Source organism: Ruditapes philippinarum, unplaced genomic scaffold (genome assembly GCF_026571515.1).
Source record: "Ruditapes philippinarum isolate M1 unplaced genomic scaffold, ASM2657151v2 ctg13864_1_1_1_1, whole genome shotgun sequence".
Classification (NCBI taxonomy): domain Eukaryota; kingdom Metazoa; phylum Mollusca; class Bivalvia; order Venerida; family Veneridae; genus Ruditapes; species Ruditapes philippinarum.
In genome coordinates this window covers 1-22,520 of record NW_026858222.1, presented here as the reverse complement: position 1 = coordinate 22,520, position 22,520 = coordinate 1, and the positions used below count along the sequence as shown (strand labels likewise).

At 33.7% G+C, this 22,520-nt stretch overlaps 2 protein-coding genes across 2 annotated transcripts; both read left to right on the top strand.

The window, feature by feature from the left end:
* The first annotated feature begins 7,203 nt into the window (after window positions 1-7,203).
* LOC132752517 (uncharacterized) lies at window positions 7,204-14,351 on the top strand. Its single transcript, XM_060742850.1, has 7 exons — window positions 7,204-7,665; window positions 10,611-10,697; window positions 11,082-11,195; window positions 12,012-12,170; window positions 13,059-13,186; window positions 13,317-13,416; window positions 14,250-14,351. Exons 1-7 carry the CDS (start codon window positions 7,489-7,491, stop codon window positions 14,343-14,345), a joined length of 861 nt encoding a protein of 286 aa, XP_060598833.1. The 5' UTR covers window positions 7,204-7,488; the 3' UTR covers window positions 14,346-14,351.
* A 62-nt stretch (window positions 14,352-14,413) lies between these two features.
* On the top strand, window positions 14,414-17,506 carry LOC132752516 (uncharacterized). Its single transcript, XM_060742849.1, has 4 exons — window positions 14,414-14,449; window positions 14,903-14,996; window positions 16,641-16,781; window positions 17,323-17,506. The coding sequence occupies exons 1-4, from the start codon at window positions 14,414-14,416 to the stop codon at window positions 17,442-17,444; spliced, it is 393 nt and encodes a 130-aa protein (XP_060598832.1). The 3' UTR covers window positions 17,445-17,506.
* The last annotated feature ends 5,014 nt before the right edge of the window (window positions 17,507-22,520 follow it).

Here is a 22,520-nt window from a genome sequence, read left to right as displayed (position 1 = left end):
TATAATTATTTTTACTAAAAAGGGCTTAGACAGTAAACTATTGGTTGTGCCATTATTTATAACAGGTTAATTTGAAAGTGAACATAACTGTGCTAATACATGTACAATATCTATTTTTTGTACGGATAAAAAACTAACCCTTTTTCTATGATAAGAAATTTTATGAAGGCTGATTTGTATTTTGCATCAAGGGCACTGGGCGAAAACATGTAAATGCAACAAACACACCATTTGTGTCTGGCGCCCTGTTACTTTTTTGTACTTTGTTGGTTTTCATGTGGCAAAATTCACCCGCTATAAAATTTAGTGTACAAATTTATTCAAGGGCAAGTAAAAATCTACTCTATGAAAGTCTGTTGCCGGGTTGACTCAAGAGACCTAAGCTTGGAAATTGAGACCGGTGTCCCTCCATTACAAATAGATAAGACAGAAGCTGTCCTTTTCAATCTATGCACATGTTAGAAAAAAAATTAGAATAACCATTCAAAATATGATTTTTTGAGACTTTATCAATTATATTGCTTGATCCAAGTTTCAGGACATTTTCAATCAATACATGTATTATCATTTATAACTTTAAATGAAAGTCTCATCCCTTTAATAATAATGACATAACTGTAACTCTTTAAAATTCAAGAAATATTATAAGTCTCATCAGTCATCATATCAATATACTAAGATATACATGTATGCACATAACATTAATAATTCCCAGTTTCTATAAATAAATATGAAATCCTAACATTAACATTGGTACTAATGGATGGAATTCAAAATCTAGTAGAATATATAAACTCTGTTATAGATACTATTATTAGCCAGCTAACACTGGGTATAAAGAACTATAACCTGTAGACTGATCAATACATGCATTATCATTTATAAATTTAAATGCAAGTCTCATCCATCATAACTGTAAGTCTTTAAATACAGAAATACACATTATATCCATATACTATGATACACTTGTATGCACATTACATTAATAATTCTCAGGTTCCATTAAAAATAAATATAACATCCTATTAACAGGAATTCATAATCTTGTAGAAAGAAAACTATTTTGTTTTTTGTTTGTTTGTTTGTTTCATTTTACGCCTTTTTCAACAGTATTTCTGTCATATAGGCGGGTAGTTTCCTAACCATCGTTCCTGGAGAGTTACACCAGTACTAGACAACCTTCCTCCGCGCTAAACTACCAAAGCATCTCCCGGGGATTGAACCCACGCCAGAGAGGTAACTGGATTAGAAGTCATCGACTCTAACCCCAGTCGACCACGGAGGCGGTAAAAAAAAATGTACATGCTATTGTAATAGTATAAAAGTAAAAAAAAAATCTCAAATAGTCTATATCATCATGTCATAACAGATTAAGTTGTGTTAGTGTCTAAACATTAAATGCATATCTCTTACAGTAACAAATACTGTCCCTCTTTTAACCTTCCATTAGACTTTACTATACAATGTATAACTAACTCCATATAATGTAAAATCAAGTGTTTAAAAATGAGCACCTATATGTATAGCTTTAAATATTCTACCTTTCATTTTTACCAAAGGTTATTTTTAGTAACAATTCATATACAAACACATAGAAAATGATAATTTCACATAGTGATTAGAAGATGCCTCTAGCAGAATACCTATAGGTATGTTCCAACTGAACAAACTAGAAAAATCTGGTCTAGGGTATATCAAGCCAGTAAAAATATATATATCAATATTCACTCATCAGGGCCTCTCTGCTTTTTGATGACCTTACAACTGGTAAATTTCATAAAAAAACAAAAAATAGTAAGTAATACTAAAGATAGAGTAGACAGAAAAGAACAAATAATTTAGTAAACATGAGTTACTTCCCCTTAAAAGAGAGAAAACCTGAAACCCAAAAGAACACCTAAACATTCAAATTACGAAATGTTGCAGCTCAGTCAGTTTTATTAAGCCATGAAAATTAATGGTTAAGTATTCATAAAAAAATAGATATGACCATGTGACAGCAGTTATTGCAGAAAATCGGATAGCTTTCAACATCCGGATACCGGTACACTTTGTAAAAACAATCATTCTGTGCAATAGAGAAACGTAATATGGATAAAATCAATAGGATAATCGTTTACAACAGTTCCATTACCAATCCTTATACTCATTTGCAGGTGAACGTTCTTCTTGTAGGAAAATTTTGAAAATAAATAAATGAATGAAAAAGAATACGGCATCAATGTAGACCACAACGATATTCGAAATCCGGGTTTTAATATTGCCAATAAAAGCTAAGGGACAAGCTGTTAAACTGAGCCTGCAATTTCGTGAAAATAATATCACAATGCACATGCTTTTTTATATAAAGTTATTAAATACAAAATATAACAACATATTTGTTCACTTGATTTTTACGAATCAAAATAAATCTAATTAACTCAACATGAAATTAACTGCTAATAATAACAGCTCCTTCCATAGGCAAAAATAAAAAGCATTCCATATAAGACGACGCCGCTCACCGGCGTCGCCAAAAATGTGGTAATAAAAAATATGCGTGAATAAAGGGAGGTAATTAAATATTTACATCTTTGACATAAAAAATGTATTTGTATAGATTAAAAAAAATTAATAACATTTCTAGATACAGTAAATGACTACTAAAATAGAACAGTCTTTTTATGCCGATATGTACTAAAAAGATATTGATTAGTTTGTAAAAAGTTGCAAGTATATATACTTGAAAAACGAAGCACTTTTGCATACAAACCCTTCCGGCAACATGTTTCTAACTCATGTATCCAATATGTCTCCTTCAAAAGTCTCCCCATATTATCATGAACTTATCAATCGGCATGAAGGAAAAGTCATCTAGTGAATGATCTACGGAATTTAAATGAATTGCAACATTAGAAGAAAAATTGGTTATTTTCAAGAGCTTCTTCTTGGGTTGAATATTTAACTTTTGCAAAAGCAGATTTTAGCTTGCTATCAGGATAATATAATGGTTGTAATATAAAGTCAAGGTATTTTGAAATATTTTCTGTATAACTATTGCATGCAGAAATAATTGGTCTGACTGGATATCCTATGGGTAAACTTTCATTATAATCTTTATGAATTTTGGGCAAGATATAAAATTGGGGCGTTCTTATGACGTCTGGAAAAATGTCAAATTCGCTGGTTATGTTACTGGTTATTTCAAATATCTCGTTTATACAGTTTTGAATATTAAGTTTTATTTCCTGTGACGGGTTATTGTCTAATTTTGAGCAATATTTATTGTTATTCAATTGGCGTTCCACTTCATGAATGTGGTCAATTTTGTTCATTATAACTATCATATTTGATTTATCTGCTTTTTAATAATGATAGTTTCATCTTGGCAAAGTGAACGTAGTGAGTTCATTTCTTCTTTAGAAATATTTGTGCGGTATAGTTGCTTGTCATTACTTTTAAGAATTTCTTGTGTAATAGCTTCTATATAAAAGTCTAAATAAGTTTCACGGCCGTTAGGGGGAATAAATGTAGACTTACGTTTATTAAAGAATGGCATTTGTTTGAATTTCTTATGTTCACTTTTATCATTATTTTCATAAAAGTATTCTTTTAGTCTAAGTCGTCTTGCAAAATTATAAATTTCTTCAGCAAGTTTAATTTTATCACGTGATTTGGGTTTTGGACAAAATTTAAATACCGTTTCTTACCCTCGTTTGATTTTCTAAATTCTTTTCTATTCTCGTTTCCATTTATTATTGTCTGTTGTTCTAATAAATAGTCTGTTTCGTTTTGTATAGTATTTTTCTCCAGGAGTGTTTGAATAGTTGATAGAAGACTCAAAAGGGTTTCGTGTACCGCTCTTGTTGATGTTGTTGATAATGTCGATGTTGTTTTCCCCATTTTTACGGATTCCGCATATGTGTGGTTCTTTGTTCCCGGGGATGACGAGAGTTTTTTGGACTTTCACTGTTGAGGTCATTCGGTGAAATTCTTTTGGTGACTTTTTGACCATTTTGTACGTAGTTTCATCGGATGTGGCATAAGGATTTGTTGCTTTGGGAGATTCGACTATTTTCTTCTTTATTTTCTTGTTTCTTGTTGTTTATGACTGCTTTTTGCTTTTTTTATTCATATTGTTGTTCTTTTAATAATTTTTGTTTTAAAGTAAAGTTTTTCCGTAGTACGAATCGTATCTTGTGATTTGTTTTCTTTTCCTGAAGATTGTTCAATTTTTTATTTTGCTTCTCCACGATTTTGTTCTTTTTTGTTTCTGTTCTCTCGAACAATTCGGTGGCAAAGTCAAAAATATTTACATCTGGTTTTTGTAGAAGATCATTACGTAATTCTTCCATTTCGCAACCAATTATAATACATTTCTTCTGGTGAGCGGATTTTACTCGTTCGCATATTTTTAAAGCTGTTATATTTAGTACATTGTCTGTCTATGGATTGTTGTAATTCTGTGCAGTCATCGCCAACGTAGACTTTAAGATTCAGTTGTAATCCTTTGGCAGTGTTATCATTTATTATGTAATACATTAAATTTTGTTTCTGTATCTTATTATTTCATAACTATCATTTTGAGTTGTTTCCAGTTTAGTTTCAAGTTTGTTTTTCTAGAGACTGTTGGGAAACTGAAAACATATTCTTCGCGTACCTTACAAACTGCAAGAAAAAGGTAAGAATTTAAAAAAGCATAAGTTAAATCAAATAAATACAATTGATTATATCCATGTATGTATAAAAAATTAATAAATAAATAAATAAAAAATTTGATGATAAATAAGTTTCTTTGAAATTTATATAATAGAATCACATTGATTGCACGTCTAAAGGTCTTAACACATCAATTAGTTTTTTTGTAATCTATTGAACCTTTATCTCCATAAAGATGCAATGCTATTTTGTTCCAGATGGAGACAGTTCCTGTGTAAACTTTGCCAAATTTGCCAAGAGCCAATTGATGACAGCAAATCTTCCGTCCGAGCTGTAGAAAAAGGATGCCAAGGGATTAGAGCCGCTTGTGAAAATCACACAGTAAAACTCATAATAAATCCAGGAGACTATGTTCATGTTTTGTGTCGCAAAAGCTTTACAAGAACATTATCTGACAAACATTCAGAAGATAAATATGTTGATAGAAATGACAAACATTTGCGTTCTGTTGCTCCAAACTTTGATTTGAACCTTTTCCTTGATATAAGCGTGTTTTGACGGCTTTTGCCACCGTCCTCCCCCTTTTGAGGCCTCAAACAGTGAGAAAATGCCATATTAAGGCCCCAACACTGTTTTTCGTTTGAGAAATGTTGTTAAAAAAGTGACCACTTTTTCGGCGCGGCCCCCATCATAATGATACATCAGAGGGTTGCCAGAAGGGGGATGTGCCCCCTTCTGTTGGGGGGGGGGGGGGTTGAAGGGCGGAAGTCCCCTCATCGCCAAGAAAATTTTGGACATGTGACAGGCTAAAATGGCCTCAGGTCGATCTTAAGGTGACGTGTAACCAACGCTTACAAGCCTTTTACTCTATCTCATTGCATTTAGAAGTTGCAGCACTTTAAAAATCAGTTTTGATGGAAAAAATACAACAAAAAAACAATGCAAAGAAGTGATTTTTCGCAATTTTGAGACGTCCCCCCGTTGCCATGGTAACAGGAAATTTACGATTGAGCATGTTGTTACAGAGGTTATGGTTAAGTCAAAATATTTGCCAAGTTTCATCAGTATTGAAGCATTTTTTCATAGTTTTATAGCAGTTGGAACTTGTAACAGGAGGCTTTTTCAATGAAAACGGCCATTTTTCACAATATGCTTATGGGGTAAAAGGTAAAATCAAAATGTTTATTTTGTGGTTCATTTGCTAAATGTGGTAAATTAAATAAAAAAGATCTTTTGATGCATATCCTGTAAAACGTTTAGAATTTCAAAGCACTGTTATTATAAAATGTACATATAGGGCTGATCAGTAGGCGCATGATATTAAACATTGACTCTCTCATGTTTTTAGCTCACCAGAGCCGAAGGCTCAGGGTGAGTTATTAGTATCAAAGGGGGATGCTCCGGCGTCCGTCGTCCGTCGTCATGCGTCAACAATCGTCTTCTTCTCTGAAACTACTTAGCAGATTTACTTCAAATTTGGTCTGTAGCATCCTTGTGACAGTCACACTTGAATTGGCTCATGTCATTCCAATTGGCCTTAGGGGTCAGCAGAGCTAAAAATAGAAAAAGCTATAAACATCTTCTTCTACAGAATTAATGGATGGATGATCACTAAACTTTGTCTGTAGCATTCTTGGGTAGTCCTTTATCAAGTTTGCTCAAATTAATTTGATTGGCCCGTTTTAGGGGTCTCTAGGGCTAAAAATAGAAAACGCTTTAAATATCTTCTTCTTCAGAACTAATGGATGGTTGATCACCAACTTTTGGTTTTAGCATTCTTGGGTAGTCTTTTATTAAGTTTGCTCACATGAATTTGATTGGCCCCTTTAGGGGCCGCTAAAACTAAAAATAGAGAAACCTTTAAACGTCTATTTCTACAGAACTAATTGATGGAAGATCACATACCTTGTCTGTAGCATTCTTGGGTAGTGTTTTATCAAGTTTGCTAATATTAATTTTGATTGGCCCCTTTTAGGGGTCTCTAAGGCTAAAAATAGAAAAAACCTTTAAACATCTCCTACAGAACTAATTGATGGATGATCACCAAACTTTGTCTGTAGCATTCTCGGGTAGTGTTTTATCAAGTTTGCTCATATTAAATATTGATTACCCCCTTTTAGGGGCCGCAAAAGCAAAAGCTAAAAATAGAAATACCTTTAAATGTCTATTTCTATAGATCTAATTGATGGAAGATCACCAAACTTCGTCTGTAGCATTCTTGGGTAGTGTTTTATCAAGTTTGCTCATATTAAATATTGATAAGCCCCTTTTAGGGTCTCTATAGCTAAAAATAGAAATACCGTAAATGTCTATTTCTAGAGAACTAAATGATGGATGATCACTAAACTTTGTCTGTAGCATTCTGGATAGTTTTTTTTATCAAGTTTGCTCATATTATTTTGATTGGCCCCTTTTAGGGGCCGCTAAAATTAAAAATAGATATACATTTAAACGTCTATTGCTACAGAACTAATTGATGGATGATCACCAAACTTTGTCTGTAGAATTATTGGGTAGTCTTTTATTAAGTTTGTTCATATTAATTTGATTGGCCCCTTTTAGGGGCCGCTAAAGCTATAAATAGAAACAACCTTCGAATATCATTTCCTACTGAAATAATTGATAGATGATCACGAAACTTTGTGGCATTCTTAGGTAGTCTTTTATCAAGTTTGCTCATAACAATTTGATTAGCCCTGTTTAAGCTATTGCTTTAATACCCACCCAAGGTCATGGAATTTCTTCAAATTATTGTTTAAACATATTCTATGCTCAAATTTAATATGAGAATATATTGACATAAAAAAACACTGAAAAGCAGTTGTTTCTGGTGAGCGACTCAGGGCCATTATGGCCCTCATGTTTGACTTACCTGCAGCTGATGCTATATACCACCAGCAGTGTAATATTAACTTTAGGACAGGAAAGAGCATTCCGAAGTCATACCAGACGGTAAATTGTGACAAAGCTGCATTAAGAAGTCCAGGTCGACCAGAACAAAAAGAACAGAAAGATGCTTTTGAAAAGGTAATGTTATATCTTGAAGTTGCAACAAATGAAACTCTCACAGTAAATGACTTAGTGTCTGACATGACTAATGTATGTGGAGGCAATATAGTACAAAACACACGCAGAAGAAAAATCATTGAACACTTTGGTAATGAGTAGTGATAATAAGTAGTATTGATGGCAAAATGACATTGTTTCCTTGAGGTCTAACGCATTTGCGATAATCCATTCATTTTATGGAGATTTACAAGGACAGAGTGATGAAGAAAAAATAATAAGAAATTTAGAAACTGCTGGAAAATTGCTTAAAGCCGATATAAATTCAATGAACACAGCCAGAGATTACTACCCAAGTCTTAATGATGTTTTTTTTCAGCAGAGAATAATGTTTCTTTTTTACCAGTCTCCAATTGTTTATGAAAGTAATTTTGGCCAGCAAAATAATTTAAAGGTTACCGCTTTAGGTCAGAGCATTGTTCAGACATATCGAGCTAGAAGTGTGATTGCCCCGCTACAGCTTGGTCTTGGAGTACAACTGCATCATCATTTCGGCTCCAGATTTCTAATTGATCATCTCAATAGCCTCGGCCATTGCTGTTCCTATTCTAAAGTCCAAAAGTACGAAGCTAATGGTGCTGCCGCTTTATCTAACAAAATTCATTGCCAGGAATCAGATGATCCATTTTTACAATTTGTAGTGGACAACGTCGACACTTATGTTACCCACTTTGAACGTTGACTTAGTATTAAAAACGAGACAAAACATAGTACGGTTGGGCACGCCGCATTTGGTTTTTCTCAAGTAATTAATTCGTCGGAGCCAAATATAATATTTTTCATTTTCCGATATTCCCCATTTAAAGGCTGGTGACGGCCGGCGAATGAACATTTTGTGATACTTTCGATAATATTTTCTGTCAGTGTTTTGATGTTTTCATATATATGTTTTTCGTGTATATTTTTGAAAAAAAAGACTATTTTGTGAATTAAGATTTGAAAGACTAGTATTGTTTGAAGAACTTTGATCAATAATTTTCAAGACATTTAATGTAGTTTGATACAGTTATTTGTTTGATTTGAAAGGGTTGCCCTAACGGGGTTTCGTGTACCAGGAATCACTTATTACCTTATGACTTGATTAATAAAATCGTACCTATAAATACAAACATTTAAAAAGAAGTTGACCGGTAACAGAAACTATATACGCCAGTATGTATAGTTTTACGTTTTCTATCGTTCGTTGTTGCTAACGAATAAAATTTCGAACTTCCAAGACAGACCTCGTTTAACTTTACATACGTATATATATTTGTACGTGCACAGAAATGCGATTTCATTTCGCATATCAGTAAGAAGGTGACACACAGTCATCAGTTTGACATTCTTACACTTGAAAGTATGTTATCTTTCTCAGTATCTATTTAATTAAAGGTCCGAAAGTTATCATTATGTCAACTTAAATTAAGGTTCAAATGCGTTTGAACATAATTGCATGTAATTTTCAAAGATTTGACAGACTTGTTGGCATCTCTGGTAAAGCAATCTGCTAGTCAGGAACGTGAAGTTTGTTTATTTGGAATATTAATCGGATTTGTAATACAATATAGAAAAATAGAAAAAACTATCGTGGGTATTGCTGATATCGTACCCGGATATTTACTAATGTTAAGGATAACTGTCGTATATTTATTTCTAGGATAGTAAAAAAGTAAGTAATTGCATTTTATAGTTTAAGTTTCATGCTTACGCACGTTCACCGACTTTACAGCTATTACCCCTGGTCATCGGGCTACTGGTATCTATCTATCAATCTCCCTGGGGAGTCTTTTAACTCCGCTTAGTGCAGCCGACACTTGGCGCAACGGAATTATACCACCCTCGCAGGTACCCATTTACACCTGGGTGAAGTGAAGCAATCGCAGGTAAATTTCTTGCTCAAGGAAATTAGCAGTGCCCCTGGTGGGGTTCGAACCCGGGACCTCTCGATCCCTAAGCGCGCGTCCTACCACTGGACTACTGCTCCTTTAAATAAGGATACTAGCTACTCGCTTGTTATATTACTGGATACCAAGCTCGTTGCTATTTTATGCAGTTGACAATATATCTCATCTTAATTACGCCTCCGTCCGTTAACATATTCCATCAAAAAGCAAAATAAAATCTATCAAATTGCAGCCATTAGTCTTTTATTGAAAGTTCTTTCACAGATAAAATGACAAACATCTTCCAAGAAAAAACATTTCCTTTTTTAAATGAATTTAGCAGTTAACTAATTTTTCTCATGCAGGCAGCTCTTTTGTTTAATGATCGGAGAAGTTAATCTATCGAAGCTTTTTGTGAAAAGATTCGAATTATTTGGACATTGAAGATGATTTGAGCCGCGCTATGACAAAACCAACATAGTGCAATTGCGACCATCATGGATCCAGACCAGCCTGCGCATCCGCGCAGTCTGAGCAGGTTCCATGTTGTTCGCTTACAAACCCTATAAGAAGTAGAGAAACTGATAACGTACAGCATGGATCCTGATCAGACTGCCCGGATGCACAGGCTGGTCTGGATCCATGTTGGTCGCAAACGCATTATGTTGGTTTTGTCATGGTGCGGCTCATTTAAAGTAAATGCTAATATTATGCTTTCGTGGTGATAATCATGGAGTCATTGCTTATAGTATGATGTAATGTTGAATGCATTTATAAAGATAACAATGACTGTAACATCATCTTTGATAACCATAGTTTAAATTACTACTGACAACGACAGTGATGAACGCATATTTCTAATGATGCCTATATAGGGTTAAATGTATGACGAGCAATAATAACCTTCCTTTGTCGTACATGTACTTGAAATCACTAGAAGTAATCAAACAATTGAAACTGTAAATTATGACAAAATTATTGAGATCCTGCCAAGATTTTGTATTACATAGCACTATTAAATATCTACGCTTTTGTTTACAGATGGACGGCGAATTTCACAACTTAGTTCCATATAATGTGCCAGTATGGGCACAACATCTACAAAACATCCCTACATGTTTTGTCAAAGTGAGTAACTACTGAAAACATGAAAACCACATATGACCTTTTCAGTTGAAGCTCTATGATTTCACACCATTCATTATTTTAGAAGCGATTTATTGAACTTTGTATATTTGTATACTAATTTCTACAACCGAATGAAGATTGTTTGGGAAAGCAACATTAAATATTTAGTTATTTTCCTTTACCTTTGAAAAAAATAAGATCTTACCAGAATCCTTTTTTTCATATAAAGCATCGTTTATATTATCATCTTTTTATGTCATCGTCGTATATCATGAGTTGTAAAAATGAAACCATTTTTTGGCGACTGATATACATAGTAACTTATATTCAGAACTTGAATAGTTTCAACATACTGTAGCTTGTCTGTATTGTTAATATTTGCAGCTTTCAAATTTGAACACCCCAGTACATAAATGGAATATTCCTGGTTTACCAGATGATGTTCAATTATTTATAAAAAGAGATGACCTTACTGGGGCCGAACTGTCTGGAAATAAGGTAAAGCTAGAATACAATTTGATTAAACAAATGTTTAAAATATATTCATTAAAAGGATCTACTAAATATGATGACGACTGTATATATATCACAAATGGAATACTTTTCCGACAAGGGATAATGCATATTCCAACGAGGGTTGACAATTTATTAGTTTTCTAGAGGGGTAACGAATAATCAATTTGTTGATTTTACTAGTTTTGCGTGATTTTTAATATTTAAACGTCAGAAAGGCTGCGCATACCCGCGGGGGGGGGGGGGGGGCTATGAACCCCCTAACGTCCATCCCTTCTCTGCATGGATATGTGCATGCGACTGGAAAGTAATGAAAATATAGCTTTTAAGTGCATGACATTATAAGCTTATTGTCCATTAGCATGATGAAATCTAGTTATTCTCGAACCCTGTAGAAGTCGGATATGCAAGTATATAATAGCTGTCTAGATTTGTTCGTAAAATTGAACACTGGCTATGCTGACAGTTTTACTAATGATGGCCGTTTCGGGTTTGGTGGAGTTAGGAAGAAGTAAATTGTAATAGATTTGATTGAGCATTGTCCATCAACATATACGATCAGCTCAATCTGCTATAAATTTTAGTGATACCTTCTACCAAACATATTTGGCCGAAGTTGCCCTATGTGTAACATGTTTATTACATTTATGACATACTAGTAATTATCTTTAATTAACCATTTTTATAGTTAAAACTTGTAGCCATAGAGATTTATGTTTTTTTGTGCGCTGGGATCTGATTGATATATGTTATTGTGTATATGAATTTAAGTTCCAACTTGTTTTATGTTGGGGTTTTCAGGTTCGAGCGCTACAGATCCTTTTTGCCGAAGCTCTTGAAGAAGGAGCAACACATGTTGTCACAGGGGGCGGACCTCAGTCCGGACATTGTCGAGCAGTTTCCCTTATCTGCCGGTCACTGGGTTTAAAACCTCACATTGTAATTGACCGAGTTGAGAAAGTATGCACATCTATATATATCTAAATTTCATTCTTTCCTTCACGAATAATATTTCATTTCTGTCGGGTTCACAGCCTGTTGTAACAGAAATAAGAACAACATTTGCTTTATTGAACTATTTAGCCGAAGACATAAATTATTTTCATTACGTCACAGTCACTTAATACTGAAGACAGAACCGTCCAATTTATTAGTAGGAAGTCATTAGTACAAATTTTAATCGTCCTTTTACTAGAAATTGGTCAGGAATCGGACCGGCTTTCTCCCTAATCTTACAAGTTTGCTTATAATGCCTTTAATTTTGTTTAGCTTGTGATGAAATCATGTCAGAGGAAATTAATTTTGTAGTTAAAATGTTTTTCATTTTAACAAAGTTTTTTTTGCAAATAAGTTTTAAGTAAATCAACCAATTGAACCTTATTATCATCCTACGATGCAAGATAGCCGATATTATTACCCCGAGCGTATTTAGATATACGATGATTTTATTACGTGTAAAAAGTAATGACGTTATTTGTTGATTTACAATGTAGTCGATTTGGCGACGGGGCCAGTCACATAAAAACGCTTACATTTAATATAGTTTTGTTCCTTTTTAATATTGTTTGTGATGTAGTGTTTAATAAAACAAAAGCATACCTGTGCAGCTTTTGCGACTCCGTAAAAATGGTATTGCATGGCCGTGCGTATATTTTGACGTGACCTCATTTGCGTTATACAAACCTAGAGCTTAGACGCACTAAATGTTAGCGTTAAACTATACACGTCTTCATGTCATGCCTATTAAGTCTATAATGTAAGCTTTTTTACTTGAATGGTGGCATTAATAATAATCAAAAAGAATATCAGGAGATTCAGTCAGTATGTTTCAGCTGTTGTGTTATACAGAAAGAAGATCTCGTGGCTATGGGTAATATATTGTTATACAGAATGGCAGGAAGTCAAATTTATGTCACACCACTGGAAAGTTACACGTCCCTTAAACGAAGAATCGGGAGGATGCAGCACTTTATAAGGTGAATTTTCGTTATTTTGACAACTATTACCCAGGATGCTATTCAATAATCTTAGAACATATACCTATTCTGATTTTAATTGTTGTTAAAGAACATATATGTTTTTATAGTTATCAAATTTTCATTCCAGCGATGCATACAAAGAAAAGTGCTACTGTATACCTTCTGGAGGGGCGACCGGTAAAGCGGTTTATGCATTTATCACGTTATTTGAGGAACTTCTTCAACAGGTATCTTATCTATACAATATAAAGTCATCATTTTATGCACCGCTAACACGATACACTATTTTGGTTGTATATAGAAAGAGTGATTCCTTTGAAGTATTAATCACAGCAAATTTACATGAAAATTTGTCTGTACTAAGCCACTAAAATTATTTATTGTGTAAAGTTTGTTTGTTTGTTTGTCTGTCTGTCTGTTTTAACGCCTATTTCACACACCTCGTCAGTCGCACCATGTCACCAATTTTCCTGGAAAACTAACCAGTAAATACCAAATTATCCATAAGTAAATGACTACTAATCCCATGTTAATTCTGAATAGGCGGTGAGAGAATATGACAATTATCATTTGGCAGGAAGAAATTTTGCTTCGCCCGATGACTGCACTTGAACAACAAATCCGATGATGTCTCTATTGATCTAAGTAGGAGGACTAATTCAGATGGTTTTACCTTGGATAGGATGTGCATTATGTTCACGGATTACCTGTAACTCAACTTAACTAGATAAATATACACCATTGGCCTCCTACAGTAGTGAATTCAATCCCAGACAGCGGCTTAATCAACACAATGGCTAATTTGAAATGTGACAGTTGTCTCCGAAACATTATGCCTTAAAGCATGTATCGTAGACATCTTTCGCGACTCAACTATACCTTACATGTATTTGTTCCTAATAATTTTCCAGAATCTGTCGGTATGCTTATATTATAAGCATTTATCTGTATCTAATAAGGACCGAAATTTCACTTAACGAATATACTGTTAGAGAGAATTCCAAAATATAATAATGATCACAAGCCTTCTTGATTGATACACTGCCGGTTTCTTTAACAGGGTCTACATGAACGATTTGACGATATAGTATTAACAGTCGGGACCGGCGGCACCTCTTTGGGTGTAGCAGTGGCGAACTCTTTGACAGGGTCTTAACTCAGGAAAATGGAATGCATTTTCATTCATTCAAACATCCTGCATATTGTTATTAGAACTATACTATTATGAAGACACATGAAATAGCATTATCAATAGCATTAGTAAGCTTGTATGGATTTACAAAACATTGGTTTTATATTCTAAAATAATTCTCGTAAATAACACGTACGGACAGACCCGAATTTGGAGTCTTACAGTCTAATAAATTCAAACAATATATCAGTTTAATATCAACTTAATAATATTTTTGCTTGTTATTTACATACGTTGAAGCATATTAATAAAGAGTCCATACTATTCAGTTTTTATTCCAATGTTATGTATTATCAAAAGTGTTCTCACTTTGGCGTTTTTTGCAGGTTTCATTCATTAACAGTAAACTTTATACATCCTGTGACAAATTTACTTCATGATTCATTCATTCTTTTTATCAATCATCCGAAGTGGCAACATTGTGTTCAAGAGTTGTTTATTTTTGCTGAAGAGTCCATGCTGTGACGATTTTACTCCGTAAAGAAGAACTGTGTAAATATATGGATGATTAATTACATCAGTTAGGTTTGAGTTCTGTTAAATCTGAAGACATTCTTGATGTTATAGAAGGTTATATTGGCAAAGGATACGGCGTAGCCAGTGATGACGTTCTTAGTAAGTTTCCAACAGAATAAACTTTTTATTATAATCATAAATTGTATTATAAATGGGAAAACAATAATAATGAGTAACAAACTAAACAGATCCACATCGAATCTACACGTAAAACATAAAGAACAAACGAAATAAGAAATATGTTACATTAAAACAAATTAGTAATAGTGAGGCTTTAAAAACTAAACCATTAATTAATATTAAAGAATGTGTGGATATCCTAACCTCTTTGGTAAACATAAGTGGCCGGTGTATTTCGCAACGATACATCAAAATAGAGGCATTCTAAAAATAATTTATGTTTTACCTTTTACATACAGAAATATTTCGATTCCTTGTTCAGTTGCACATTTTTTACATGTTTTGCCTACTTAAGACAAGGGCATCGGCAGATGATTGAAAAACCACTGTAACGTGTAAGACAGCAAGTTCGCATGTTTCCTACATCTCGCGAGGTAACGTTTAAGTCGGCATAAAATTAACTGCCGTCGTATTGACTAAAGCCGAGTGACTTTTGACGACAAGGAAAGTGTGCTAGGGTGTGTGAGCTCCCAGGACAGAGAGTGGTTGATCCAAGCCCTTTGCTGGCATAACAGCCCTTTTCAGTGCTACCTCCTTTTCATATTGTTTCGGGTTCTCATTGACTGCCGTCCAGTGACCCACTTTTGGCTAAAAATTCATTCATATTTTTGGCAAAACTCCGTGTAAATTCAATGTTAGGATATACGATATTTAAAATTATGTCAAGTACTAAAACCCTTCTTTTGTGCGCTACATTATGTTTTAATATTCTAACAATTTCTTAGAATAAAAACATATTATACCTTCAAAGTCAACGGAATGTTTACCAAAAATACAAACAAAAAAAAAACCCAAAACAGTCCGATCGGGAGCACTTTAAAGGTGCTCGATGATGTAGTATCATACCATTAAAATGCAAGGAGGTAAATCATCACCACTTTGTGCTTCAAAGTTTATACATTTAGAGCTTGTCTGGTGGCATGTCCGAGATCCGTACTCGACAGCGAAAGCTGCATTCAGTGCATGAAAGGTATGTTGAGCCCTCATTAGACTACCGTACCGTACCGAAGTATATGCACGGATTGTTAAACTTTGTACAACTTTCAGGTTTTAGCAGTGTCAGTGTTAACAAACACAAATTAATTCAAATGTAAAAAGTTAAATAATGAATATTTAATAGAGCACCAAATAAAATGTTGTCGTATACTGGTAGTTTGATAGACAATTTTAGCGTCTCCAGTTAAAGGAAATACAACCTGAACTGACACTTTACACCTACCATTATTAATCTTAATGGTCCTGCGTCAATCAGCGCCATTATAAGTTCTATTAATATGAAACTGTTCGTATTTCAATATTAAAATTTTAAAAGCCTCTTCTATTTAATAGGAAAATCTATGTACACAATGAACGTCTTTCCTCTTGTATTTAAAAGAAAATATGTGTAAACAATGACCTTGTAAAATCCTATCAATAATACTTATAGCATTATCAAACGTTTATAAAAGCATTTAATACTAAGTTTAATTTATATTATTAAGTAAAGAATGATGTGCATAGGTTATTAGGAAGTCTGGTATCCAAAGCTTATGTAGATATATTAATATATTTTCATATTTCTAGGATTCATATCGCGAGTTAGCTCGACCACAGGGATAATACTTGACCCTTGTTACACAGGGAAAGGCGCAATGGGAATGATCGGAGAGCTGGAAACCAATCCATCAAGATTTAAAAGAAAGAGAATACTTTTTATACATACAGGTAAGTCTAAAGCATTGTCTCTATCAGTCATTTGAGCCGCGTCACGACAAAACCAACATAATGTGTTTGCGACCTACTTCAATGGCGATTTTCAGAACAAATATGATTGCATAAAAAGCTTGCATCAGTCTTGGAAATAAAGACAGAAAATTAGAACTCTTTGTAGCCAAATCTTTCGAAATCTTATATTTGTATTAAATATAGAAAATTATGCGTTTAACCGTAAGAGTGACCGATAAATTTATTGTTTTAAAACTATTTGAGAAGTAATCAAACCAGTCTGGCTTCCGCGTGATTTGTTCCAAGCACGTCAACGAAAATAGTAAAAAAGATATTATGATTAAAACATAATTTAATAGTAACTTGACTCTTTCTATTTTTAATGAACATCAAGAACTGTAGAGCATTTTATCTGAGAACAGTTTGGTTTGACTCTTTAATTCTCCTTTTATTAGTATTTCTGTACTTCTTGTATTTGAAAACATTTGATCCTCTATATTAGCTATCTGTTTTATTTACGGTTTATCTATATATATTGAAGGAGGTATATTTGGTTTGTTCAATGGAGTAATGGACAGAATCATTGGCAAGGAGGGGGAAGTTACAAATGATATAACTTTGTGGCCGGATGAACGCGTTTCTCCAATTAAAACCGGAATTTGAATACATTTGTATTTGTTCTGTTCGAAGAATAAATCATTGTACAGCATGACTCTGCGCGTACTTCTTTCACAATATCCTCAACTTTTTTCAGATATTAAGCCTATTTATACACCAAAGGCATATTATAAAATCTATATAACTGAAATTCAAGAATAACCAAAGCATTGTTTGTGACATTTTAGTCGTTAAAATAGCTAAAATTTGAAGAAATCAAATTTAACTGACTCATGACAATAAAGTATTCAAGCATTTTAAGTAATACAAAACGATCTGTGTATGATAATTTAATTCAAATGATTTATTATTTCATTATTCGGTATTAAGTTTAATTTTCAATTTAGTTTTAAAGAACAACATAACAATATAATATGAAAAAAAAACAAGATAAACAAGGAAGGTCGGCGTTCAATGATAGCAACCCAGATACGACCCAACAAAACGGGACCCCCGGCAAGGAGCTCAGGAGGATATTAAACAGCCACATGTTGTTTACATAAGTCAGCTCAAGTACTGAGAATAATATATATCAACCATTCTAACAGACTAAATCAATATTATCATAGAAAAATATATTTCACAACAGAATGTTATATGCGGACTATTCTGTTGATTCTTTATTATCTTGTCTAAACACAAGGAATACTGACACTATTCGGTTTGCTAAAAAAATCATCATGTAAAATTTTAGAATCTCGACAGCAATGAATAAAGTCTCAGAACGAAAGAAAAATGATGCTCATTTAGGATTCACATAACGAAATGTATATGTTTTATTAATTAAAAACTTACATTATATCAAAAGTAAACGTTGTAAAGAAGAAAAAAGTTCAAAAGCAGCATAAATCATCAGTTAACGAAGTCAACGTCGTTGAATCATATAACACATGATACATTTTCAGAATAAATCACATAAAAAGGGAGAAGCCGAATGAAAAGATCAATGAAATGTCACTTACAATGCATATTCAAAAATTACTCAATATAAAACCGTTCAAAGAACTTCAGCACGGACGAAGTTGATTTCAATTTTTGTCATTGAACCTGTCTATCACAATATCCACAAATGGGTTGAACAAGCTGGACTTTCCCCTAGTCCTCTGCTTCTTTCTTGGCGGTTTCGGTGGTATGTTAACTTGCGCTGTGATTATTTCCGCCGTGTCTGTCGTTGTCAAGGGTGCGGACCTCAATTAGGACATTGTCGAGCAGTTTCCCTCATCTATCGGTCACTGGTTTTAAAACCTCACATTGTGATTAACCGAGTTGAGAAAGTACACATCTATATCTATATGTATATCTAAAATTCCTTCTTTCCTTCGCGAATAATATTTCGTTTATGTCGGATTCAGCCTGTTGTAACAGAAGTAAGAACGGATTCAGCCTGTTGTAACAGAAGTAAGAACAAAATTTGCTTTGCCGAAGAAATATTGTCATTTGATTTACTATATATTTTTTTGCAAAGAAAATTGTTAAAGTGAAAAACAATTTAACTACAAACTTTTGTTTCTTTTGACATGATTTCTTCACAATCTAAACAAATTGAAGGCATAATTAGCAAGAGAAAACAAACCGGTTCGATTCAGGGCCAATTTCTAGTAAAAAGACGATTAAAATTAGTACTAATACCTTCCTACTCATAAATTGGACAGTTCTGTCTTCAGAATATAGGGACTGTCTCCGACGTAAAGTAACCACTAATTGAACCTATATATTATGCATCCTACGATGAAGGATGGTCGATCGATATTGTTTGCCCCGAGTATATTTTTACATACTGTATACGAAAATTTTATTACACGTAAAAGGTAATGACGTACGTAATTTGTTGATTAACAATGACGTCGATTTGGCGACGGGGCCATTCACATAAGGAACCCTGACATTTAATTTAGTTTGTTCCCTTAACAATATCTTTTGTGATGTACTGTGTTTGTTAAAACGGTTAACATTTACATACATTTACATACATTTTATCAGTGATTAAGATGTAAATCTTGGATGTGAAAATTACATGATTTTTATCCAAACTTAAAATCTAAATATAGACTAAGCAAGCGAGATCGATGGAATACAGTATTTTTCACGTCATGCCTATTTAGCATATAATGTTATAATGAGTTTTTGTTTTACTTGAATGGTTGCATTAAGAATGAACTGAAAGAATATCAGGAATTTCAGTCAGTAGGTTTCAAATGTTTTGTTAAACAGAAAGAAGATCTCGGGGCTATGGGTAATATATTATTTAGTCCCTTAAACGAAAAATCAGGAGAATGCAGCTATTCATATGGTGAATTTGCGTAATCAGATTTATTCTTCAAATCTAAAAACGAAAAACAGTGCGATCGTCATAAAAATAATATTTGAAGCAACAATCTAATATTATAAGAACACTCACAGAATATCCACAAAAATCAACATTTAATCGGTTCGTATTTGAGCTGTCTATTTTAAAGACAACTTTATTACCCAGAATACCATTAAATAATCTAAGAATATACCTATTCTGATTTTATTTGTAGTTAAAGAACATATACTAGTTATCACATTTTCGTTCTAGCGATGCATACAAAGAAAAAGTGCTACTGCATACCTTCTGGAGGGGCGACCGGTAAAGCGGTTTATGCATTTATAACGTTATTTGAGGAACTTCTTCAACAGGTATCTTATATCTATACATTATATATAAAGTCATCATTTTATGCACCATTAACACGATACGCTATTTTGGTTGTCCTTACTAAAATCTGGAGAAATAGTGATTCATCGGAAGCATTAATCACAACAAATTTGCATTAAAATTGCAGTCTCTGTGAAATCAAGTCTGTACTAAGCCACTAAAATTATTTATTGTGTAACGTTTGTTTGTTTGTTTGTCTGTCTGTCTGTCTGTCTGTCTCTGCCTGTCTGTTTTTACGCCGATTTCGCATACCCAGTCAGTCGCTCCACGTCAGAATTCCTTTGGAAAACTAACCACTAATTACCAAATTATCCATAAGTTTTTAGAGATTTCAAGATTTTATAATTCACTCAATACACTATACATGTAAATAAGTAAATGACTAATAATCCAATATTAATTCTGAATTGGCTGTGAGAGTATATGACAATTATTATTTGCTGTGCAATACCATATTTACAGAGTTGCAAAATCGGCACGGGTAAGTGATAAATAGTTATGCACCATACATTAATGAATTCAATCCCAGACAGCGGCATAATCAACACAATGGCTAATTTGAAATGTGACAGTTGTCTCCGAAAAAAATGCCTTAATTAAAGTATATCTATAGCACATGTATTGTAGACATCTTTCGCGACTCAAACTTACCCTTACATGTATTTGTTCCTAATAAATTTTCCAAAATATGTTCGTATGGTTATAATATAATCATGTATCTGTATCTAATAAGGACCGAAATTTCACTTAACGAATATACTGTTAGAGAGGATTCCAGAATATAATCATGATCACAAGCCTTCTTGAAATATACACTGCCAGTTTCTTTAACAAGGACTACATGAACGATTTGACGATATAGTATTAACAGTCGCGACCGGCGGCACCTCTCTGGGTGTAGCAGTGGCGACCTATTTGACAGGGTCTAAACTCAGGTAAATGTAATGCATTATCCATTCTTTCAAAATCCTGCATATTGTTATTAGAACAATACTAGTATGTTACACACATTGAAATAGCATTATAAAAATACTCGTATTACTGCAAAATAGAGGACAATTAAAAATACTTGACAACATGAAGGTTTTGAACCAAAACCTCTGTCTATTTGGAAATTACCTAACCCATTTTTTTATTTTGGATTGTAAACGTATTGCATGACGGTTATTAATGTAAGCCCTGTTGTGGATTTACAAAAATGTAATCTAAATACACGGACAGAACCGAATTGGGTCTTTCAGTCTAAAAAAATCAAAAAATATAATCGGGTTTAATATTTTAACTTGATAAAATACTTTTGCTTGTTTATTACATACGGTTGACACATTTAAGAAGAGTCCATACTATTCAGAATTTAACTCCCAATGTTATGTATTACCAAAATGTTCGCACTTTGGCTTTTTCCAGATTCGTTCAAAACGTAAAACTTATTTCAATCCTGTGTCAAATTTGCTTCATGATTCATTATTATGCTTCCCGAAAGAAATCGGGGGAGCATATAGTCGTCGGGTTGTTGTCCGTCCGTACGTCCCAAATTCGTGTCCGGCCCATAACTTTGCTATTTGAAGTCGGATTTTAAAACTATTTCACAGAAATGATCGCCATATTGAGGCGACGTGTTGCGCGCAACATTTGGGTCGCTACCTTGAAGGTCAAGGTCGCAGCATGACCTTGCAGCAAAATCGTGTCTCGTCCATAACTTCATTATTTGAAGTCGGATTTTAAAACTTTTTAACAGAAATGATCACCAAATTGAGACGACGTGTCGCGCGCAACATTTAGGTCGCTACCTTGAAGGTCAATGTCAAAGCATGACCTTGCAGCAAAATCGTGGTCGGCCCATAACTTCAATATTTGAAGTTGGATTTTAAAACTATTTCACAGAAATGATCACCATATTGAGACGATGTGTTGCGCGCAACATTTGGGTCGCTACCTTGAAGGTTAAGGTCACAGCATGATCTTGCAGGAAAATAATTTCCAGTCCATAACTTCGTTATTTAAAGTCAGATTTAAAAGCTATTTAACAGAAATGATCACCATATTGAGACGACGTGTCGCGCACAAATTTGGGTCGCTACATTGAAGGTCAAAGTCACAGCATGACCTTGCAGAACAATCGTGTCCGGCCCATAACTTCGTTATTTGAAGTCGGATTTTAAAACTATTTCACAGAAATGATCACCATATTGAACCGACGTGTCGTGCGCAGCATTTGGGTCGCTACCTTGAAGGTCAGGTCACAGCATTGACCTTGCAGCAAAATCGTGTCCGGCCAATAACTTCGTTATTTGAAGTTTGATTTTAAAACTTTTTCACAGAAATGATTCACAATATTAAGATGGACGTGTCACGTGCAACATTGGGTCGCTACCTTGAAGGTCAGGGTCACAAAATTTTTG

Coding starts and splice junctions, on each gene's coding strand:
- LOC132752517 (XM_060742850.1), top strand. CDS start 7,489: ATGGCCCTCATGTTTGACTTACCTGCAGCTGATGCTATATACCACCAG. Junction 13,187..13,316: donor AGGATGCAGCACTTTATAAG/GTGAATTTTCGT, acceptor TTTTCATTCCAG/CGATGCATACAAAGAAAAGT. Junction 13,417..14,249: donor TTGAGGAACTTCTTCAACAG/GTATCTTATCTA, acceptor TTTCTTTAACAG/GGTCTACATGAACGATTTGA.
- LOC132752516 (XM_060742849.1), top strand. CDS start 14,414: ATGAAGACACATGAAATAGCATTATCAATAGCATTA. Junction 14,997..16,640: donor AGCCAGTGATGACGTTCTTA/GTAAGTTTCCAA, acceptor TCATATTTCTAG/GATTCATATCGCGAGTTAGC. Junction 16,782..17,322: donor AATACTTTTTATACATACAG/GTAAGTCTAAAG, acceptor TATATATTGAAG/GAGGTATATTTGGTTTGTTC.